The 25,219-nt window shown below is 33.8% G+C and overlaps 1 protein-coding gene across 6 annotated transcripts in view; it reads left to right on the forward strand.

The window, feature by feature from the left end:
* DMXL1 (Dmx like 1) overlaps positions 1–25,219 on the forward strand; it is a 140,609-nt gene that overhangs the window by 99,754 nt on the left and 15,636 nt on the right. For 2 of the 6 annotated variants that reach the window (XM_072597130.1, XM_072597125.1), the window contains 6 exons: positions 401–518; positions 2,600–2,662; positions 13,385–13,471; positions 14,848–14,969; positions 15,378–15,519; positions 20,262–20,322. In XM_072597130.1, the coding sequence (XP_072453231.1) occupies positions 401–518; positions 2,600–2,662; positions 13,385–13,471; positions 14,848–14,969; positions 15,378–15,519; positions 20,262–20,322 (593 nt within the window). The other 4 variants (XM_072597131.1, XM_072597128.1, XM_072597127.1 and 1 more) reach the window with 4 other exon arrangements.

The following is a 25,219-nucleotide window of genomic DNA, read 5'->3' on the forward strand; positions in this document are numbered from 1 at the left end:
AAATTAATATTTTTACAATTCTTCAATTTTGTGGTATTTTATTCATACAATTTATTTTGTATAAATTCAGCAGATAATTACATGGTAATTATTAATCACTTGTGCTTTTTCATGTGAACCTGGCACAGAAGGTTCATATACTTGTTCTGAGGGTTGGTGCAAATATCCCTTTTTTGTTATTACTCCTTCGTAGTTTATTTTATATGTTAGCAACTTTGGTAGATATTATGCTGATCTTACTTAATCCTTAGCTAGATTTCATCAGACTCTGAGACGAATACTTCTTTTTACTTTCGTTGAAAGTAAGAGAATGATTTGCTTAAATAGTGCTTAGGACAGTGTAACATATGCTAGCAAATTAATAATCACTTTTTATTTAACTATGTCTGCCTATCTATAGATCCAAACATCATCTGGCACTGTCTGTGAAGAGACTTTGGCAGTATTTGGTGAAACAGGAAGAAATTCAAGAAACTTTTATTAGAAATATATTTACTAAGAAGAGGTGCCGAAATGAGGTAGAATTCAAAATTTATTGGTTTTCATGAAAGTTGTTTTGAGTTAAAGAGCTTCAAGATGTGTTTTAACATTTCATTTTAAACAAATTATTGGTGGAAAATTAGATTCTAATATGAGTAAAGAATATTTAAAGAAATGAGGGGAAAGACAAGAGATAATCCCAATTTTTGAAACCTTTTGAATAGAGTGTACAGTTTGGGAAGTGTATCTAGAGATTATTTTGTTTTTGTAGAAGGTATTCTAACTATATAGCTCTCCAAGATAAATTTTTTGATTAGGCAATATATTGACCTATTAAGAAGTATACATCTTGAATTTTTAAAAACATGACTTGATGAGGTTTTCAAGTATTTCAGCAATTCTTATATTTTTTGGATTTTTTTGTATAAAACACTGCATTGTGTTTTTGTCTTCCTAATTAACAAATTCTTTTATCTTTTTGACTTATTTGTATCTCTTGTTTCTTCTCTTCTATATTGATGATTCTGTGTGAGCCATTTTTGATCCTGAAGGTCTCATAAGTATAATCATTACTGGTAACCTGCCTTTTCCTTTCTGTCAAATTATTATTCTGAAATAATGTACTTGAGAACTGGAAGGATGCAGTGCTTTTGGAAATAGAAATGGAAATTACTGAACAACAACAATTAAATTCAGCATTTTCTTAAGCAATCTGTGAAAGATAGATGAAAGAAAACTCAGAAAGCAATTGAACCAAAATGAATCAAAGTAGCAAACAGGGGTAAAACGAATGTTTTTATATGTACTTAAATTCTTTTTATGTCTTACCATACTTTTCCATAGAAAGGATCATAATTTCACAATTATGTGGACTATATAAATGTGTGTGACTGACTTCATATTTATTAATCAGATACTTTCATATAGAAATATTGGGAATATATTAAGGTATCTTGTGGAAAGTACTCTTATTGCTGTTTCATTTTCTTTGTTTGCTTGAAAAACAGAGTAGATAAGTATTTCGTTCTCATTTCTCATGATTCTGGTATTTTAATTACTCTTAATCCATCTTCTTTTAGTACCTAAGACTATAAGATTCCTTTCCCAACAAAGGGATGGGGTATAGATTGTGAATTTGGTATGTAAAGGTAAATTTGATAGTATTTGAGTCCCATGTAAATCACTTCAGATTCTTTTATCTTCAAAGCTCTTCCTTTTCAGTAATTTCTTTTTCTTCCAAAAACATTAGGAAGGGAATCTCAATAACAACCTATCATCATCATTTACATAATTAGAATATACCTCCAAATCAACCATAGACAGTAGAAGTCCAGAGAAGCACCAGGGAGAAGTGATTGATTAATCAAAACTTTCTTCATGAGAGTTTACTATATATGTATATACTCCAAATTAGATTGCACATGAAGGAATATTTCTGGAAATAGAATCTAACAGTATATAAGCAAACTACTAACCTGTCCAGATGATATAACTTTAAAACTGATGCCTCTTAATTTATCCTGTTCTTCAGGATTATCTGTTAATTTTAACTTTATTTATTAAATTTATTATTGTTATTAAATAATTATTATTTATTAAATTTAACTTTATTTTTGGACATCCATAACTATATGACTGAATTAATTTGGATACGACAATGGATTTAATTTCTCCTAAACCTGCAGAGTTTCTTAACCTTGTGTCCTGGATCCTTTTGGCAGTCAGTAGATGCTTCTATATTCCTTCTCAGAATAATGGTTCTAAATGCATAAAATAGGATTATAAAGAAAACCAATTATGTTGAAATATACTAATCAAAATATTAAGAAAACAAATTCACAGACCCCAGGTTAAGAATCTTTTCTCTAACATGATATTAACATCAGACTCAATTAAATGAATGCAATAATTTAAGATGTTCTTAATGAGCGATTCTTCAGTTTTGAAGGATTTTTAAATGATACTAAGTATTTATGAATATTTTTAGCAGTAAGTAGTTGGAATAGGTACTAATTTTTCTGTTTTGGTAAAATAAACTTAGATTTTAAAAATATTCCCAGTAATCTTGCATGTTACATCTTATCTTTACTCTGTCATGTGGTTATTTTTTTTGATGAAGTCATTAGAGGACCACAGTGAAACCATCAAAAATTCTATAATGGAGGAGCCAAACTTCAACAAGGTACAAAATAACATTTAGTTGAAATTTAAATTTTCATTCTACAGTCAGAATCCTTGCCTTTTTTTGGGGGGGGGGGGGAGGGTGTAACAGACTATTCCCCAGAAAATTACTGACCCATTAAATTTGAGTATTGCTTTGCTAATCAGTTTAATGCTTTTTTATTTGAATTGCTTGTTTTATTAAATAAGAGAATTCAATCTTTTTGAGTTTTTTTGGGGGGGTGGGGGGTGGGGAAGCCAACGCAGTGGGCATTAATTAACTTGTCCAGGATCACACAGCTAGAGAATTCTGTCTTAGAGAAAGTTAAATGCATACTGTTTTATGGCTATAGATTTTTCTGGTATAGGCGTAACTATAACTTTAACTGTCAAGCTTTGGAAAATAAACAACAATAAAGTGTCAGTCCTTTTATACACATTTTTTTAAATGTTTGTAAAAGTTGTATGTTGTAAAAATAATTTACACAATGTATTAGCATTTATTTTCTGATAATAAAGCAAAACTACAAAAGTTGAGAACTTCTGTTTTGAAAAAGCAATATTCTCAACCAAAAAAATGTTGCTTAACTTCAGTATACAAAAAATACTTGAGCTTATGTTTTGAGTATGGTATCTAGACTTTTAGCAGAGTGTTTCAGATGGATTTACAGGGAGGAAGGACACCAACATTTCTGAGTTTTTTCCTTTTACTTTAGGACATCCACAGCTATATTTCTGAGTAAATTTGGATAAGACAATTGAGTTAAGAAGAATTATCTTTATTATTTACTTTACAACCTTAAAATTCCAGAATTGTTAGGCAGCTAAATGGAGTGGTGTATAGAGTATTGGAGTTCAAATCCTGACTCCGGTACTTAAACTGGCTTGGCTACACAGCAAGTGTGATCCTAGGATCCATTTAACCTCTCCTTCAATTTTCTCATCTGTAAAAATGAGGATAATAATAACACTTCCCGTGGGTGTTATAAGGATCAAATTAACATACGTAAAGTGCTTTGCGAATCTTAATGCTAATTTACATAAATATTAGTTCTAAGTAAACTTGCATAGCCTGCATTCTTTTCCAAAAATTCTACTGGTTCTTGAAAACTTAGGGAATGAATTCTGTAAGATATAAATCATTGAGGATATAAAGTAATATATATCTCTGCCCTTTCATTGTGTTCCTATGAACTAAAAAACAACTACATTATTCTGAATTTGCCTAAGTAAATCTTCATATAGTTCACATACTAATTCATTTCCAGAAATTATGTGTTTGTCATTGACAGTGAAGTCAAATTAAGTGCCTGAAGAATAGCATGGCTACAGTGCTTGATTTTGGAGATTAAGGACCAAATCTTTAATCTTGTTTCTGATATTTACTAGCTACATATTGTATGACTTATGCACAAGTCATTTCATTTATCTGAGTCTCAGTTTCCTTACTTATAAAATGGGAATAATAATACCTGTAATACCTAGCTTCAATCAATCAACAAACATTTATAAAGTACCTACTATGTGCCAGATGCTATGCTGGGGGATGGAGATACAAAGGCAAAATATGAGACAATACAGAATAAATGAAAAATAGAGGCATGCTGGTTAGAGAGGAAGGAAGGACTTTCACTGTTGGGGGATCAGGAAAGGCTTCATAAAACTGGTGCTTGAGCAGAATCTTGTAAATATAATTTACATAAGATTCTAAGATGGTGAGATGATATATGCAAAGCATTATTTAGACTTAAATCAGAGGTGTCAGACTCACTGTCCTTAAAACTTTCAGCCTGATTTAGATAACTGTGTAATTGGGAAATGTTTAACAAAATAAATAAAAATACAATGCAATATAGATAATGTTAATTTGTGCCTTTTTAATTCTCTCTCTGGGGCAGTTAAGTGGCACAGTGAATAGAGTGCTAGGGCTGGAGTCAGAAAGACTCATCTCCCTGAGTTCAAATGCAGCCTCAGATACTTACTAGGTATGTGACCCTGAGCAAGTCATGTAACCCTGTTTACTTAGTTCCTCATCTATAAATGAATTGGAAAAGGATATGGCAAATCAGTCTAGTATCTTTGTCAAGAAAACCCTAAATGGGGTTGTGAGGAGTTGGACATGACTGAAATAATTGAACAACAAGATCGCTGTCTCCTCTTCTGTCCATTATTTGTAATTGAGTTTGATTCCGTTGCCTTAAGGTTCTATTTAAGCATTTTAAGGTTTGTAAAGCACTTTACATATATTACCATATTTAATCTTCACAACAGCCCTGTCAGGTAGACACTATTATTATCCACACTTTACAAATGAGATACCTAAGCCTGAAAGAGATTGAGTGACCCAGAGTTACCTAAATTATAAGAGTCTAAGATTGAATAATATGAGTCTAAGATAGATTATGAAGTCAGATCTTCTTCAATCCAAATCTAATGCTTAATCCAAGCTGTTGGAGTCTTACTTGGGCCACTGGAATGTTTAGTGACTTGCCCACTGTCACATTACCAGCATATGCCAGAGGTAGTACCATAGCTGATTCCTAGGCTGGCTCTCTAGCCTCTATGATGTGCTGCTTTAGTACAACTCCCTAACACTCATAAATTGTAGAGCTGTTGCTGGTCTTCATTGACACGGTGGGATTCCTCTATACTACTGAAATGACAGGTCTAGTTCCCCCATCCCTATTCCAAAAAAGGTACCAGGTACTAGGGACTTAAACATAACAGTTCCTGTGCTCACAGAGCTTACATTCTACTGGGAGGATATAACATGGAAAGGTATGAGTAAATAGAGAATCTATTTAAAATAAACACACAGAAAGATAGTGTAAATAAAGAGCTGACCTTAGAGGGGGGAAGATCTGACTTTAAATCTCACTGCCTTCAAGTATCAACTGGGTTACCCCGGACAAGTTATTTTACCTACAGATGTCCCAGGGAATTGAGACTGTCATATCAATTGTAGAGAATGTGCCAGTATTCATTAGGAAAGGAACTTTGCCTAATTAATGAATTAATTCACTAGTCTAGTTTTGTTGTTCGTTTGTTTTTTAAAGAAGAAACATGGGGGTTAGGGGAAATGATTCTAGTAACTACTGAAATCTCTTGAAGGAAGTGGCACTTGTTGAGCCTTGAAAGTAGTTAGGGTTTCAGAAAGGTAGAGTACATTCCAAGCATGAAGATATCCTTGTGCAGTAAAGACATGGAGGCATGAGAGGAATGTCATACATAGGAAACTGCAAGAAGAGACTGGAGTGCATGAGTAATCATTTTGAGAGTCTGGGGGGAGGGTGTCACATTATGAAAAACTTGAATTAAAGGATTTATGTTAATGTACAGTGGGAGCCATAGAAGCATCTTGAGCAAAGAAATAGCATAGTTAGACTTGTATTTTAGGGATATTAATTCGGTAGTTGTAGATGAGGGATTAGATAAAGGAGAGATTAGATTCAGGAAGGTGATGAGAGCCTGGATTGGGGTGATTGGTTTGAGCAGAGAGGAAAAAGAGAGGGATATTGAGGAGGAAGAATTGATAAGACTTGGCAACTGATTAATCAAAGTTACTCCCAGGTTAGGAAACTTGGATGATTAGAAGAATTGTGGTGCTTTTTGACAGAAGTATAGAACTTGGGACGAGGATTCTGTTTTAGTTTGAGATGCCTATGGGATAAAGGTAGAGATGTCAGGCAGGCAATGGGAGATTTAGTAGCATAACTCAGATAATAGATGAGTCTTGAGTAACATCTCTGTAGAAATAATAGTTAAATAATGGGGTGAAATGGGGTTAAATAATTTGGTGAAATTTTTAATTAGCAGTAGTGTGAAGAGTAGAAGCGCCAGAACAAAACCCACAAATGGGGGGAGGGCATGTATGATGCCCCCAAAAGGATTGCTGTCTGATAGATGAAGGAGTGTCATGAAAATTCTAAGAATATCCGAAAGGAAATGGTCGATCAAGGAGGATGAGTACTGAGTAAAGGTTGTTGAATTTAGCACAAAAAAAAATGGTGATTTTAGAGAGAAAAATAAAGGAAATGTAAGCCTGGGGTTGAGAAATAGGGGGTGAGGAGGTGCGGGCTATGTGGAGTTTGATAGTAAAACAGAAAATATGCATAATATAATAGTTTGAAGGGATATTAAAGTCAAGCACAGCTCTTTTAAGGATGAAAATTTTGGCATGCTTAAAGCCTGCAGGGGAGGAGATATTAGGCATTAGAGGAAGAGATAATATGACAGAATGGGCAGGTTCCTGGAGAAACTGGAAGGAATGAGTTCAGGGAAACAGAAAGATTAGCATTATCAAAAAGGACCACCTTATTTGTGAAACTAAAGGAAAAGAAAATGGATGATGCTGAGATGATTTGAAATGCGAAACCTACAGTGAATGACTTTACTTTTTTCAATCAAATATGAAGCAGAGTTCTTATTGAGTTGGGGACAGGGGAAGTCATGGTGAAGATGGTGGTGTATATTGTTTGAGAAGAAAGTTTGTAGTAATGCCATGGGGGAGTCAACCAGTTACTACAGATGGTATTCAACATTGAGGACTTCATTGAGATTCAATAACATAAGTCTGTAGTGGTCCCAACAAGCCTGCATTTTGTCCAGTGGCCTTCATTAACACTCAAGCTGGTACAAAGAAGGATGATAAGAATAATCCACGAAGCTTCTGTATTCAGAAGCAATAGAACAGGACAAAAGGGTCTTAGGTCTCACTTAGGTTTCATATTACATTGGTCACATATCTTTCTTATCCCATCATAGTGAAACTGAACCTTAGAATGCTGAGACAGCTGTAGCTTCTTTTAGCAAATCTAAACCTTGTACATAGGTTTTAGCTTATAGAATTTTTGCTGGCTGTGGAGTTTAATGACATATGAATAGTAAGCCGCTTAGTTCTTCTTACTAAGATGGCACTTTGAATTAGTCTTTTGGTAGTGAAGTTTTTAAAAAAATTATTTGGAAGGATTTCTTAGTTGCAAATTTAGTAGGTGTAGAATGCTATGTGACCACAGTGATGTTTAAGGTAAATCAAAATTTATATAATTTTTGAAATGTATTATATAAGTACATTTGAATTGCAGTTAATTTAAATTATGATGTTTAGCATTGTTGCTTAATGTTAAGGCAAGAAGTCAACTTACTAATAACATGATCATCAGATAACCTTTGTTGAGATGTTCAAGCCAAGGAAACCCCAAAGCCACATTGCAAATATAGAAATGTAGCACTGTTCTAATTTGAAATATAAGTAGGTAATTGGAAACATTATTTTATGAAAAATGAACAGCTTTGATGTAGGTTTGGAGAAGAATTATTCATGTTTTGACAAAGAATTATTTGAACTAATTGCATCTAGATACCTCAGTTTTTCCACTTGATGAAAAAATGTGTATCATACAAAATTCTACCAATTAGAAATTAACCTTGGTTTAAAAATACATAGTTTTATACTTCAGAAGGTCTTTGATTTTAAATCTCCGTTTAAAAATGGTTCATATCCCAAATCACCAATAACTCATCGTGTACAATTCTTACCCATGCCCTTCCATAATTAATTTATGAATTGTCTATATAAAATACGAGCAGCCATCCTCTGTCTTTTATTATTTCATGTATTGCATACCAGAATAATATGCAGTCTTTTTCTATGTGAACAGCTGGGTAAAGTATGGGAATATTCAATGTGCCTTGCAGTTTCTTAAATATGACCATCCTTGCTCTCTCCCTATTCATTTCTACAGCAAGTTCATTACCCATTGGTAGTTCCAGTTTCTTATATATGTACTAATGTACTGATTTGATGGGCTGATCATACTGTTACATGTCATAACATGAACAATGTGTATTTTCCTCCCACTTGCTTTTTCTAAGCAAAGATGGTTAGGATGAATCAGTGATTGGATCTGAGTAAGTCCTACAGACATCCTTCCTTGGGTTTATGGCAATCAATAAAATGACAACTAGATCAGATTCATTGCCTTCCAGTACTCTTGTTGGAGAAAAATATTCATAACCTGGAATGTGGGGATTTTGAACTTTTGGCATCTTTTATTCCTTACTCCTAAAACTTATTTTCCAGCATATTTTTTTTCATCTTCCTTTTCATTATCCACCTTCTGATTGAACTTCCTGTAAGTACCAGTGCATATGTTTAACCTGGTTTGTAGAATCTTGTCAGGTATTTCACAGAATTTCGTTTATATTCCCATATCAGTGGTAGAGGTAAATTTTAGTTTCTTTTGTAGTAGTTATAAGCACTTCAAAGTCAAATTGCTTAATATTTCATGAAATGTTATCTCTTGTTCCTTTTGGGTACAATGAAACCAACTCCTTTTTTTTTCCTTTTTTAAGTGAACCAATGAGTTGTTCTTTTGTTTATCTGCAACTTTTTTTCTTCTGATTTTATGAATAAAATGTCAAATTGTCTAGTAGTTACTGGTTGTTGGGTAGTTTGAGGTCACCAATTAAGTTAATGTTTTCAGACAATAGTTTTTATTACCCTTGCCTCCTTTTCTACCAAAAAGTAATAAGTACTTATATAGTGCCTACTATGTGCCAGTGCTGTGGTAAGTGCTTTATAAATATTAAATAATTTGATCCTCTCAACAACCCTGTGAAGTAAGAGCTTTTGTTTTACAGTTGAGGAAGTTGAGTCAGACATGTTAAATAATTTGCCTAGAGTCACTCAGCTAGTCAGTGTCTGAAACCAGATTTGAAATCAGATCTTCTTGGCTTCAGACCCAGTTACACTTAGTTGACATTTAAGTAAGTTTCACACTCATATTGTTTATATTTGACCCTTTTGATTTAAACATTATGTTCAATGGAAGCAGTTATGACGGTACTGGAAATTGTGCCAGTAGTTTTATATGAGGTTGTACTGTTAGTATGTGAGTATTCTTTTATAGTACTGCTTGTATGATACCTTGGAGTACATTAAGCCATAGCATGTACATGAATTATTAAAGAAATGAATCTATTCTTTCACCTTTTTTACCTAGTCACTGAAAAGACAGTTATAATACTCTGAATTTATTGAGCCTTTCTTCCAGAGAGGTTGCTTCAATATTTTGTTTGGTTTTTTCCTTTTTAAAAGTTCTATTTGATCTTTTTTTTTTATATCACTGTAACTTACAATTGCCTTACCCTCCTCCCTACAATAGATCCTTCTCTTATAGCAAATAAATACTGTCAGGCAACATAAATCAATGCAGTGTCTCATAACTTAATACAGTATCTGTGTATGAAAATGAATACCCTGTTCCTTACCTGTATGTAGTTTTCCATCTCCTTGCCAAAAGATCAGAGGCTTGAAATCGTGATTGCTTATTGTGTTGATCAGGATTTGGGAGTCTGTCAGTGTTGTCCTTTATAATTGTACCTCATGTGGTCAAAAACAGACACTTTTTTTATTTATAGTTAGATATCGATAAGAAAAAGTATGTCATTGACATCTTGGGGGGGTGTGTCCCTGGTAGTCATATTGCTGGGTAAAAGAGTAGGTAGTAGTTTTGTTCCTTCTTTCTTGTTAGAACAATTTCAAACTGTCCTCCAGAACTATTCTGCCTGGTCACAACTCCACCAGCAATTCATTAGTGTTCCTGTCTTCCTATCCAATATTGATCATATTTATCTTTGGATCCATTGCTTTTACATAATGTCCAGCTTTTCCTTATTAAAGAGTTCAGTCATTTTATTGATGCAGTTGCGGCTGGGACTGAATCTCCTGACTTGAATCCAGTGGTTCAAATTGCATTGCTTCTTTTTTACTCTTTCATGAAATATCTAGTAAGTAGAAAAATGGTACAGTAAGATGTTTTAAGATTTCAACTTTTCTCATGATGAGTATTTTAGTCCTTATTGATGACAGTCATATCTTATACTTTCAGTGACACAACAAACACATCTTTTCTGCTAAAGAATATTCCTTCCCTTAATATTTATCACTATGACTTAAATATTCTGAGTAAGGTATATTAGTGTTTTATGATGCCACATGATTGTTACAATGACTGGCAAATGAGCATAATGAGATAAATTGTAAAAATATAAGAGATGATTCAGTTAACATCAGTTTCAGTAAATGTAGTTTATTTCTCAGTTTAGTTTCATTCCATGTGACATTATTTACTTCATATCTAAACAATTAAATTTCTTATGAATATTTTGATCATTTTATTAGATCTTTGTCCAGTTTCTGGTGCATAATTTCAGGTATAATCTTATCATCTCTTTTTTGAATCACCTATTCATTCAGTTATTGAACATCCCAGATGGTTGTCTGCCATTTTATATTGACTTTTAGGTTTTTGTGCAGTTTATAATATTTATTCACCAGTTGACATAAACTTCATAATCTGACAGTGACTAAAGTTGCTTCTTTTTTCAAATTCAGATGTTTTTAGTTATATTTCTGAAGATGGTTCTTTTATATAAGTATTTAGAATGGAAATTGTAGCTATTAACAACAGTATTTAGCAGTAGTCATTTTATGCTAGGCATATAATAACAAAACAAATAACTGGAATGAATAATATTGCCTGATAAATTAAGTCAAAAGACCCCTGTATTAATGGATATCCACTGTTCATGAGATCATCACAGATTTAGAGCTGACCTTAGGGATCATCTAATAGCACTCCCTCATTTTGCAAATGAGGCTCAGAGAGGTTAAATATCTTGTCTAATTCAGAGTCAGTAAGCAGAGCCAGAATTGAAATCTAGCAGGTTCTCTGACTTGAAACCTTACTGTAAAGGGGGAAACTTTGTTCTAGGCAGCCATTATTCCTAGTAGCTTTCTTGAAGTCGTAGATCAAGACTGGATATGGGAACATAACAACCAAATATATTTTTTAAATTGAGTGTTTGCATTGATTTTATACAAAATATGATTTTGTGGGAAATAGATTAATACCTACAACTTATTTCTTAGGCCACAATGAATTCTACCTGAATGGTAGATTTATACTTTTAAAAAAAAAAAGGAATAATTTACTTAATGTGAACAGAAGACAGTTTCTTCTGTGTAATAGAAAAAGTAGAGACACATTCTTGGGGCATTAAAAAAATTCTACACAACTTGAAACAATATAACTAAAAGTAAAAAAAAAACCAGATTGAGAAAATGTGCCGTGTGACATAAAAACTTGACATTTATAATATGTAAGGACTTATTAATATTTTCATATGTTTACAATGGATAAATGGTCGGAAATAAATGGATAATTCCAGAAGAGGAAATTCATTGTCAGTATTCACTTGAAAAGTGGTCACCTTCATTAATAACCAAGAGATGCAAATTTTAAACGTTTTAAAATACCAATCAAATTTACAAAAAACAAAACTCAGAAACCTTGAAAATTAGTGCAGGGTAGGGGAGCAGCAGGGGAGGGTGAGAAAAGTTTGAAAAAGATGCTCATACATTTCTGTGAGAATTATAAATTTATAGTATCTTTTTAGAGAGCAGCCCAGGAGGATGAAATAAAACTTATAAAAATAATTAGCTTTTAACTCAGTTATTTCATTCTTGGGAATTATTATGAATATTGTATTTATTTAGGAAAAAATGATCTGTGCAAAGTTTTTATAACAGCTTTATTTGACATTTCAAAGCTTCAGGCAACTTAAAATGTCCCCCAAGCCATGGTATAATGCATCAATTATTAATGGGATAATATAAAGGTCAACAAGAATGAGAAATAGAAAAAAATCTAGACAGACAATTTTGAAATCACACAAAGTCAAAAAAGCAAAATTGGGTCAGAGTATACACTAACTTGAATCACATTAGAATAGAATAGGAATGTGTAGATGAACAAAATTTCTTTATAGAGATTTTATTGCATAAGCTATCTAAATACAAAAATTAAGAATTGTTTTTCTTGGCTGATAGGCTAATCTTAGATTATATTAGATTTAAGGATCTAATCTATTCTCCCCCTCATTCCCTACCCTCCACTCCACATGGCTGCTATATCTGGCCATTAGAGACAGAACTTTCCCTATGCACCTCCTACCCAATAATAATGAATCTATGATTAGATTTACCTAATGTATTGATTTCTTGGTAGTAGTAGCCTGTGGGTTGTTTTTTTTTTAAATCTGTATTCCTAACTATTCAAAAAGCCACCCCTCTTTCTGTTGTGCCCTCATATTCTACAGTTATATCTTTCTAAACTATCAGTAGCTATGTTATGTTCTGTATCACGGTCTGTTCTTCATGGTGTGGGGATAAGAGATAGAGTGCTGAATGCCTGTATGCATGCAGTATCAGATTATGGCAGTATCCCATTTTCCTGCCAAAATAAGAGTTCACAAAGATACTCTAGTTTTCTTTTTTCTTTTTTTTTCTTTGCAATTTATATTCCCCTACTTAGTATCCTGTGATACTGCAGCATGGGAGTAAGGGATACATTGTATATAACTATTTTTTTAGCTCAAGAAAATACATATGTGTATATATATATATATATATATATATATATATATGTATATATATATAATATATAAGCAGCATACTGCAATGAAGTATGTTACATTAGATAGAAATCCATTTTTCTCTGCTTCCCAGCTTCATATTAAATTTCTTTTGAAATATTCTTGGTGGAAACCATAAGCTACAAATATCCAATTATATGATTGTAAAACAGAGAATGATATTTTTAAATTTTCTTTTTCTGTAATCTTTTTCTGCATTCCGAATTGTTACATTTTCTTGTACGTTCTTTTCCCCTCTATACAGATAGAAGCTGAATTGGGTTTCCCAGGAGGTAAAGCAAGAATTATCCATAAAGAATCTGACATTATTACTGCTTTTGCTGTTAATAGAGTGAGTATTTTTAAAAAGTGCTCTTTGACTCATAGAAATATTCCTTTTTGTCTTCTTTTTATATTCTTTGCTTTCTCATCTGATTTCTTTGCTTTCCACTTGACATCCTTGTTTTTATATTCCTAACCTAGTATAGTATATAGTAGTCACTTTATATACTTGTTGAATTGAATTTATCCTGCTTGGCAGGCAGCATAAATAAACAGTAGATAAAATTCTGAACTTGGAAGTAGAAAGATGAAGGTCTAAAACCTGCCTTTGACACTTGTTATAACGTAAGGTCATGTCAGTTTAACCTCTATGAACTAGTTCCTCATTTGTTTAAGAAAAATGAATAATGCCTGCAGTATAATAGGATACTAGTGGACTTAAATGAGATCATTTAAATAAAGCAATTAAAAACTTTAATATATGGTATAAATTTCACTTAATAATATCTCATTTGGCTACTTCAGGGATGGGGAACCTGCAGCATCAGCCTGGAGGCCACATATGGTCTTCTAGGTCCTTGGGTGTGATCTTTTGACTGAGTCCCAAGTTTTATAGAACAAATCCATTTATTAAAGCTGTTTGTTCTGTGAACTTTAGGTTCAGTCAAAGGGCTGCACTGAGGACCGAGAGGACCACACATGGCCTCAAGGCCCTACCCCTAGGCTACTCCATTATAAGCTTTTCAAAATTCAGTCTGAAGAAAAATAATGAAATTGTCAAAAGTTTCCATATATTACTTTCTATGATGCCTGGTTATTATCCTCCTCCTTCCTTTCCCTGCACCCCTGATTAAAGGTAAAATTTCTTGGAAGGCTGGGTTTATGTGTGTTTCTTTCTAGAGCTTTTTTTTTTAGCATTTTAATTTGATAAGGGATGGAGTTATATGTTATAATTATTCTCTGGTGTGTCTTGACTATTATTTCAGTCCAATTAAATTCAAAATTTATTGAATGCCTCCTATCTTCAGACCATTGTATGAGGTACTCTTTATGTCCCTGAGACTGGGTATGATCTAAACAATAAAGGTCATTACTTAAAAACAACGATCTTTCTATTTGTTCACCTTTTTTTCCTTCCTTTGTATATCTTGGTGGTTGAGAGGTGGTGAACAGATAAAAAGACAGTACAGGAGCTAAGAGGGAAATGAGAGATAGTAGCTGAATTAACATTTATTCCCATTCTTCTTCTGTCTGAGAACTTAAACTGTCACAGTGATTGAAAGGAAACATTTGGCAGGCAAACCAAATTAATTTAAAGTATGTAATTTTAACAGTCTTCCACCAGAAACTGTCATTTATATAACAAATGATTTTGCTTATTATTGTTTATAAATTTATTTTTTAAAATCATTATTTAAATTTTTGTAATGATTCATTGTGTTTCAGGCAAATAGAAATTGCATAGCAATAGCTTCCAGTCATGACATTCAAGAACTGGATGTATCTGGAATTCTGGCTACACAAATATACACCTGGGTGGATGATGAAATAGAACTTGAGACAAAAGGGTTTGTTTTTATTTCATTTTGATTAAATTACTTTGTGATATTAGAGACAATAGTAATAAAAGTTATATATTCAAAGACTTTCTAAAGACCCATGGTAAAGTAATTTCTTTAATGTTTTCGAAAGTGGAGAACCTTTATAAGCATGGAGTCAGGGATGGATATAAGAATGGAATGAAAGAACAGTTTAAAGTATGAAAATATTAATAGAAGATAGAGTAAGAGCAAGAACTTGGAATATTTTGGGTTTCAAGGCATTTGCAATTTATTCTAAAGAACTTTTAAAAAATAAATTCTGAAAGAAAATTAATTTAAATGCTATTTAAAAATTATAAATAAACTCAATCTTTAGTAAATTGAAAAACTAGGACCTTATTGAGCATTTTTACTTCGGTGGATGTCTGCTTATAGGTCTGATGATTTCTTGGTTATACATGCTCGTGATGATCTAGCATCTGTGCAAGGTACTACACCATATACGCATAGCAATCCTGGAACTCCAATCAATATGCCTTGGCTTGGTAGTACACAGACTGGCAGAGGGGCATCTGTGGTAAGTAAGAACAACATCAGCGGTAATAATAACTGCTAATTATAATTAATTATAGCCACTATCACATCGGGTTAGTGTAAGGAATAAATGAAATAATATATATGAAGTATTTTGCAAATATTTAAAACTGTATAAATGTATGGCGCTAATGTTATTATTTTATAACATCTAAGTCTCAAAAACAACCCGGTGAGGTAGATGATACACATATTATTCCCATTTTATAAAATAAGGAAATGGAGGTCCAGACAGATTAATTACAAGGGAAGGATTTGAATCCAAATATTCCTGATTCCAAGTCGAATGGTACTTAACCATACTGTTCTGGCTCTTGATAAATGAGTGTTTTTCAAGAGTCCTTTTTTGAATTATTATTTTCTTTGCATATAGAGGGAGATGCTTTTATTAATAGTTTAAATTTTAAAATTTTGTCAGTCTAAGTCTGACTGATGCCAGAAATTCTACCTTGGAAATTAGTATAAAATATTTTTAAATTACTATAAAATTATATTTTTAACATGATATTTGCTGCATAATGATCTTCCTAGTTGGCATCCTAAAAATTAATGGAATAAATAACCAATTTAAAAGATTTATTAAGTAACCATTATGTACTTAGCCCTGTATTTGGCACTGTAGATAGAACACAAAGAAGGAATAAGTGACTAATAGCAAGGAGCTTACATTGTGCCTGGAAAGAGAAGTATACAAATTTTTAGTTGGAGGGAGAGCATTAGCTGTCGTCATAGCCATGTACTTCTAGCTACTTTCAGCAGCATGTTAGCAGAAGTGGAAAAAGAAGGTAGAAACCAGAGCTGAAGTGTAGTCAGGGTTTAAATAGCAGTAAAACAAGGGAGTGAAAGATTCAAGGTTCAAGATTGAAATGGGAATAAAGTGAACCCAGAAGCAGGCATGATGGCTTGAGGAAATAGAGGGATCATAGGTACAATGAGGAAAGTCAACGAGGCATGGGGCAGAGACGGTATGTTGTTGGAAGGTTTTTGTCAGAGGAATTTTTCATTAAGGAAGTGAAACGTAGGAAATGTTGAAATCTAGGGAATGGGCCTCCTTGCAAACTGCTGAGGAGATTGTTGAAGTAGATGAGGATTTTAAGAAACTGAAAAATTAGAAGATTCAGGATTTTTAGGCAATATCAACATGAATGTAGAAGTTTCCTAACCTAAGTGTAAGAATTGGTAAAAGGAAGAAGTTAGAGCCTGGTACATAATAGCTACTATGATTCGAATAGGGTGGAAAATTTTAACCACATAAACCTAAAAGCAAGAGAAGTTGCTGAATTATGATAGCAAGGGAGGATCTGAAAGACCCCTTCAGGACCAGTGTGTTAGTAGGGTATGAGTGCAGGTACAGACAATGTTGGGGAAGCTGTCCAGGGTTACAGTGTTGTGGAGCTAGAGTCAGGTCTTGTGAGAGCATGGGCATAAGAAAGCAAGAGTATAGGATGAAGAAAGAGGTATAGTTTGTAAAAGATGCTTGTTTACTATGGAACAGGATTTACAGAAGACACAGTGGAAGAAGAGGGCAGGATTAGAGTGGAACATAGATGGAAAAAGGCAGAGGAAAATGGGATAAGAAGATGGGAAAGTTGGGAATAATTTGCCCCAAGTATCTGCTATTGAGTAGTTCAGGGAAAGGATAAAAAAACATGTAGTACGAAATTTGTTAGCTCTAGGGGGAGATTAATAATGCTCACAGTCTCAAGAGGGTGTTGCTAGAGAACTGCCTAGAGGCAGTGGATAGAACCCTGGGCCTGGGTCAGAAAGACTTGAGTTCAGATTTGGCCTCAGACACTTTACTAGCTGTTGTTTGACCCTGGGCAAGTCATTTATCCTCTGCCTCAACTTTTTCAATTCTGAAATGGGGATAATAATAGCATCTAATTTCCAGGGTTGTAAAGATCAAGTGAAATCCTATTTGTAAAGTGCTTAGACCATTACCTGTCACATGGTGAGCACTTAATAAATTCTTGTTTCCTTCCTTTGGCTAAGAAGGTAGGTCCAAAGCACAATGCTTTGTGATTCAAAACTAGCTGTGTGGGGGCAGTTTTTGCAGACCAGAGGCAAAGGGCACTGGACGGTAACCAAGCAGTTTTTCAGTATTAAACATTATCATTATTTTGAATGTTGATCAGAAATATTTAATACTTTTCAAAGTTACTTTTTTTTAAAACAAGTTGAAACCATGTAACACTGAAGTAAAGCACTGATGCAAAATTGGTGTGTGTATGTGATTAAGGAGCTGATAGATCCATGTTTATATTACCTCTAGTATTTTCAAGGGTCTCCTTTATTGATATCTAAGAATTGAGACTCAGAGGTCAGAGAAATTCATACTACTAACTTTTACTTAGAAATTTTTGCTTTAAAAAGTTTGTGTGTTCCATAATACGTCCATTTAGAGCAGTTATTTAGTACTATTCCTTAATAGCTGCCCTTTATTTGTTGAATGGTATAGCATTTTGTATTTGTCACAGCCCTTTCCAGCGCATTATCATCCTTAACCTTTTTCTAGAAACCCTATAGGGTGGGTATTATTATTACTCATTCTGCCCATTTTATAGATAGGGAAACTCATGCCCAAAATGGTTACATGACTTTATGATGCACAGCGCATTAGTGGAAAAACCATTATTAGACTTCAAGGCTCCTGAGGGGCCATCACTTCTAAATAGAAATATTTTAAGCTTTATGTTCTAGACCCCGTTAAGATAATTTCCGAGCTAACAGTAAAATAACTTCCTCATTCACTCTCTATATAAATTCTTTAATTCATATTTTAATAGATCCATGCTTTTATCTGTATGTGTATATCCTTCATCAGAACAGATCACAGCTCCTCCCCAATTTAGTGTATGGTATTCATGAGTTACCATGACCCCTAAAAAACAAGAACATGGTTAGCTATAGGGAATATAACTAGATTTTCATTTGGTTATAGTTGCTTAATGCAAGTAGTCACTTCAAGTATATCTGACTTATCATGACCCTTTTTGGAGTTTTCTTAGCAAAGATAGTGGAGTGGTTTGCCATTTACTTCTCCAGATCATTTTAAAGATGAGGAAACTGAGAAAAACAGAGTTAACTGACTTTCCAGGTCACACCTATTTATATCTGAGTCCAGATTTGAGCTCATGAAAATGAGTCTTCTAACTCCAGGCCAAGTGCTCTAACCACTGCCCCAACTAGCTGCCCTTCTTAAATCCTCTGACCTTTCAAACATAATAATCAGAAGGTGAGAAGGAAATTCTAGATTTGATTATTTCCTTCTATGTTTGCTTAGCATGAAATGCCTCTGGGAGAAAAATCTGATCTTTGTTATTTTTTTTGTGCCTCTATTTTTCCTTTGTTTCTTCATTATTCCAGGAAACACTTTCTTTTCTGCCATTGATCTCCTAGTTTGGAAAACTGAGCTGAATTGGAGTAGTGTGGCAAGTGACAAATGTGCACACATAAAGTTAGAAGTATTTTTAATTTTCATTACTAATTCTGTGGATCTTAATGACATGTATTCTCTCCTGATATCCTAGAACAGCTTGACATCATTCTTTACCTTAACAATTTTCATTTTTGTTCTTTCTTCACCTGTTTTTCCTCGCCTGTTGGTGTATTACCTTAAATTGTTTTCTGAGAGGCTTTAGGCAGTATCAGTAAATTCTTATTGGCTTTATTTTTTACACCCCCGTTTTTCCTAAGGCTGACAAGGTTAAGTGATTGCCGAGGGTCACATAGCTAGTAAGTGTCTGAGACCAGATTTGAACTTAGGTCCTCCTGACTCCAGGGCTGGCGTCCCATCCACTGCACCACCTCACTACCCTTCTTGTTAACTTTCAAAGAAAGATTTAGTTGAAAATTTTAAAACATTATTTTTTTAACCAATCTTTTAAAATTGTTTTTGAGGAAAGTTTTAAAAATTCCAAACATAGCTCCTAACACTAAAAGATTTCTAATGTTGAAATCAGAAAGAATGTAGTTTCCCTAATTTTAACTGTTATTTTTGAGAAAGAGCCAAAACACATTGGACAGTAAGAGATTGCTACTGCCAGCATTGGCTATTTCGTAAAACATGAAGCCATCGTAATTACTTTTTCTCTGTGGTTTGGTAGCACCCTTGTTGCTGCTACTGTCCTCCAACCATTAGTGTTGTTCTAGACTTTTATCATAAAATTGAAAACAAAAAGACCTATATGCCCTTAATACAATTATATGCACATAACAATATTGCCCATTTCCCATGAAAATCCTAAATGTCCCTTTATTTTTATCTGTTTTCTCACTGTTACATGACAGGCTTCTAAAATAATTCAGACACTGGTAAATAAATGACTTCCAATTAAAAAAAAAACTTTTTAAAATTAAATTATCCATTTACCTCTTTTTTACATGCTTCTGCCTGTCTTTCTTATCTTACAATATTCAGGAATATGCCAATAAATTTAATGGAATCAGAAAGGAATTGGCAAGAAAGGAGGTAAGACTAAATTACTGAGGAGAATTGATGCTTCAGTTCTTAGTCAGTGAAGCAAGAAGTTTATGCACACTTAAATGTAAAATCAATTAATTTCTGTTGTTACTTCTAAACATTTTCAGTACCCCTGGTGGTAATTCTGGAGTCAAAGAAAAATGATGTAATTTTTGCATTGCTTGTCATGCTTCCATTTTAATATTATGATTTATTTTTGTTACATACTAAACAAAACGTCAACAATCCTTGTGTGTTAACAGATGATTAAGAAAACTATTAATAATGTCAGAAGAATGGCTTCCCATCCAACGCTCCCTTACTGTAAGTCAATTGGTTAATATTCAGTTCTTTACTATTTCAGATTTTACGCTTTCTTTGTGATTTTTTTAAATGAATTTTTCCTGTGTAATTTATATAAAACTTATTGTACTAAAGAAAAATAAGGCATTGCTGGCAGTGAGCATTTCATTTTATTTTTCTGAACAAAGCTGATAATAAAATCAAAATCTTAACAATATATTTTACAAAAACAGAAGCAAAAATGCTTTTGAGTATTTAGAGATTCAGGTAAGTTTGAAACATTTTTGTTATGCTTTTCTAAGTAATCTAGTTTTAGTCGAAAAATTATTCTAGATAATATTTTTAAATTAACTGGTGAATTTACCACCAGTAAATGTGTCATATTGTCATGTGAATGTCTGATTATAGCTTATAGTTTCATGACTTGATATAAAAAATGTTCCAAGCTCATCAGCACATTTTCATGGACACTATTGTAGTAAAATGAATGAAAAATTTCTTTCTTCTTAATGCAAATGTTTTAATTGACTGTTTCTGCAGGTGAATAAGTTTTTATATATAAATTGAGCCAAACTCTTTTTAAGGAGCACCAATTTGGCATATTGAATAATTGTGATCAAAGTAGCATATACATAACAACAAAACAGAGAGCATTCAGACATTACGTATTCATAAGTGCACTTCTAAACTGAGAATGCTGATGCTCGCTCATGTTTTATGTATCACTTGTCGGTTTGAAAAAACTCTTGCTACCCACATAGAGCAATTGTCAGGAAATGTAAATGTTAACATCTGTTCATGCTTTAGAACTTTATAGCATCACCTGTTGTGGCACATAATTTGGTCTGTCCATTGTTATACTCCAGTCAGTGAGGTTTAATTACTACAAGTACTGAGAGGAATCTCATCATTGCCCAATTCTATAGCTTAGACCTTGGTTTTGTATTGTAATCAGGGAATTCCCTACTTTGTTCCTCCACTGCCACTCCATTGTAGCCTTCCAAAGTCACAAACTAATTTAGAGTAAACATGCATTTTCTGAGCCTATTTATCCCCTGCTCCCAGATAAACCCAGCAAGGAAGCTCTAAAACCCAAAAATTTCTAAATTTTTCTAAAAATTTTCTAAAACCCAAAAGGGAAGGAATATCTCTGAAAGTAAGCTCCTGCATTGCTTTAGAGTAATGCTTGATGCTACCCATTTAATTGAGTTTTTTAAGGGTAGTACAATCAAGGGAGCAAAAGAGATATTACCAAAGAAGCTCTAAGATATGAGCCTTAAAGAATTTAATACCAATTTAAATAATAATTGAAAAGTTTTTCTACTGTTTTAGTAATTTTCTATATAAAACTTACAGGCAACAATACAGATTTAATTTTAAACATTTTTATTTACACCAATATTGTGAAGTGTGATGTTTGTATGTATGTGTGTATTCTCCATATGCTAAATTAAGTACTTTGTTCACATTTTTAAAAATCCCAACAGAAGGTCGAAACAAATATATTTTAAACCAAAATATATATGCTTCTCCATCCCAGGTAAGATTTGAAACAGTTAGAGAATTCTGTCCATCTTTTTAACTTTACAAGTGAAGAAACTGAAGGTCAGAGATTTTGTGTTTTGTTCTGTCACATACCTAGTCAGTGACAATAAAGGACTAGGAGCCAAGGTCACATAGGCTGATATTCTTTCCTTAACACTTTGTTGTTATTTTTCAGCAGTTTTCTCTAAAGTGTTGATGTTGTAGAGATGTCCATTTTAAAAATCATAGCACAATAGATATTTGCAGAATCATCTTTTAAGGAAAAAATGTAAATTATAAATGCATGTAAATGTATGTAGATGAATATATGGATATTAGATATAATTAGAAGTAATTCTTCATATTGTTTGGTAGCAAGTCCTCTGTTTTGTTTCGAACCAGTTATGGAATCATTAGATGATAGGAATGTAGTTTTAAAACTAGAAGGGACCTTTGATGTCATCTATTCTAAGCTCTTATTTTTATAGATGAGGAGACTGAATCCTTTGCCCAGGATCTCATATTTCCACAGTATCTCACATCTAACAAATGTCCCATTTGAACTTTATTCATCTTGATTGTAAATCTAACATTCTCTCCACTGTGGCACCTAACTACTTCATATAACTGTAGTAATTGCAAATTTCCCTTTTTGCCTTCTCAGTTTTCAAATGATTTTGCTTCCCCTAAATTTTCAAGTCAGACAATTGTTCATCAGTGAAGAGTTTTTGAAATTATCATTGCCTCTCCTAATTTGAGACTACTCAGCCTTTAATAAGTATCTTGAACCATTTTATTTCCTAATCAAATTTGACTCTTCACATTCTTTTTATTATATTGTATATGCCATTTCAGTCTTTTTATATTAGCCTTTTTTATATAAATTTAGAAAAGTACTAAGAATATCTTTTTTAATAGTCACCTACTAACAATATACTTTTTTTCAAAGGATGAAAATAAAGACAGAATACCAAAGAAAATATTGGAGAAAAAAGCCTTTCATTCAGTGTGGAAATATAATAATATACCAAACTATCATCCTTTATAATTCAGTCAATAAGAATTTAAGCACTTGCCAAATGTGCTACACACTGTGCTAAGTGCTAGGAATACAAAGGCAAAAGACAGGCCCTTCTCTTGAGGAGCTCACAATCTAATGGGAGAGACAAAATGCAAATAACTATGTACAAACAAGCTATAAACAAGATAAATAGGAAATAAGTAATAAAGTAAGATAGTAGAATTAAGGGAGATTGAAAAGGGCTTCCTATAGATGGTGAGATTTTAGTGAAACCTGGAAGAACCTAAAGAATGCAGGAGACAGAAATGAGGAGGGAGAACATTCCAGGCTTGAAGAACAGCCAGTGAAAATGCCCAGAGATAAGAGACAGAGTGTCTTCGAGGCCATTGTCACTGGATTGAAGAATATGAGGCAATAAGTAGGGTACAAGACTAGAAAGGTTGGAGTGAAGCGTTAGGTTGTAATGGGCTGGAGCTGATAGGGAGAAGCGACTTGCATTTATTGAGTATTTAGAGTTCATGCAGATCACTTTGACAACTGAATGGAGCATGATCTAGAGTGGGGAGACATTTGTGCCAGGCAATAATCCTGGCATGAAGAGATGAGAGCCTGTACCAAAGTGCTGGCATTGTCAGAGGAGAAAAGGGGGAATATTTTTAGAGATGTTGCAAAAGTGTGATTGACAGGCTTTGGCAGCAACAGATTAGAAGGGGGAGAAGGACTGAGGGATAGTGAAGAGTAAGTGATGACTTGTAGCCTGGAGGAGGGAGGGTAGTAGTGTCCTCAATAGTAAGAGGGAAGTTTGGAATGGAGGAGGACTTGGGGGGAAAGGTAATAAGTTCAGTTTTGGACATACTGAGTTTAAAAAGTCTGTAGGATATCTAGTTTGAGATTTCTGGAATGCAGTTGTAGGTGCAAAACTAGAGACCAGCAGAGATGTTAGGACTGCATAAATAGATTTGAGAATCATCAGCATATTGGATCCATGAGCACTCTTGAGATCACCAAATGAAATAGTTTGGAGGGAGAAAAGAGCCTGGGTCAGAGCCCTGTGGGACACCGACAGTTAGCAAGCATGGCCTGCATGAAGATCCATCTGAGAAGGAACAGTCAGAAGGAGAACAAGGAGAGAGTGTTGCCCCAAAAACTTAGAGAGAAGAGAGAATCAAGGAGAAGATGATTAACAGTATCAAAGGCTGTGATGAGGTAAAGAAGAAGGAGGATTCAGAAAACTTGGATTTGGCAATTAAGAGATTATTGCTAACTTTGGACAAATCAGTTTCAGCTGAGTATGAGGTAGAACGCCAGTCTAAGAGTGTTAAGAACAGTGTGAGAGAAAAGTAAATGGAGGAATTTATTGTAGACAGCCTTTTCAAGTAGCTTAGCCACAAAAGTGAGAAGTATGGGACAATGGTTAGCAAGGATGGAAGGATCAAGTGAGGGTTTTTTGTGGTTGGGAGAAACACGGGCATATTTGGGGCAGTAGGGATGCAACCAATAGAAGATAAGAGACTGAAGATAAGCAAGTCAGGACAAAAGAGGGAACAGTCTTCTGGATAAGATAAGATGGAATGTAATTACTTGTGCAGGTAGAGGGGTTTGTTTTGACAAGGAAAAGGCCCACCTCTTCGTATGAGACAAAGCCGAAGGAAGAAATAGTAGCAAAGGACATCTGAGTTAGATGAAATGAGAAAGAGGGGAGAAAGTGAAAGACTTTTCCATAAAATATGAAGTAAGATTCTCAGTGGAGAGAGTTTGGGGGTTCAGTAGAGGGTAGAGAAGGCTTGAAGAGACAAGAAAAGGTATGGAAGAGACACTGTGCTAAGTGTGATAATGACTTAGAAAGACATAGAAGGATTGCCCAGTATCAGTCAGTTCTCTACTTGAGGTTATGAAATACAAATTTGTAGTGGGACTCAGTCAGAATGCATGATTTTCTTCACTGTTGTCTAGTAGCACATGTATAAGACAAAGGCAACAGATGGTAAGAGTAATTCAAAGCCGAGATTTGGTAGGGCACAATTGGTGATATGGTAAGGGAAGGCAAGCAACTCAAAGAGGAGAATATGAAATTTAATTAGTTCACCAAAGGTTTAAGATGGGGAAAGGAGGAGAGCATCAACAGTGTAAGGGTAATGGCCTGAAAGAGAACTGAGGGTTTGATGAGTTGGAGGTTACATTGTGGTCAAAAAGAGGTGCATATTAGAAGGCAGACAGAGAGGTGGAAAGCCAATAGACTGTGATCAAATAATGCAAGTTCTGACTTCATGAATGTGAAAGTATTATACTTGTGGGTGATTGATAGCAAATCAAGGGTATCTTTGTGTGTGACTGCGGAGGGGTGGAATGTAGTTGGTCATTGGAAACTAGTAA

Source organism: Notamacropus eugenii, chromosome 3 (assembly GCF_028372415.1).
Source record: "Notamacropus eugenii isolate mMacEug1 chromosome 3, mMacEug1.pri_v2, whole genome shotgun sequence".
NCBI lineage: Eukaryota > Metazoa > Chordata > Mammalia > Diprotodontia > Macropodidae > Notamacropus > Notamacropus eugenii.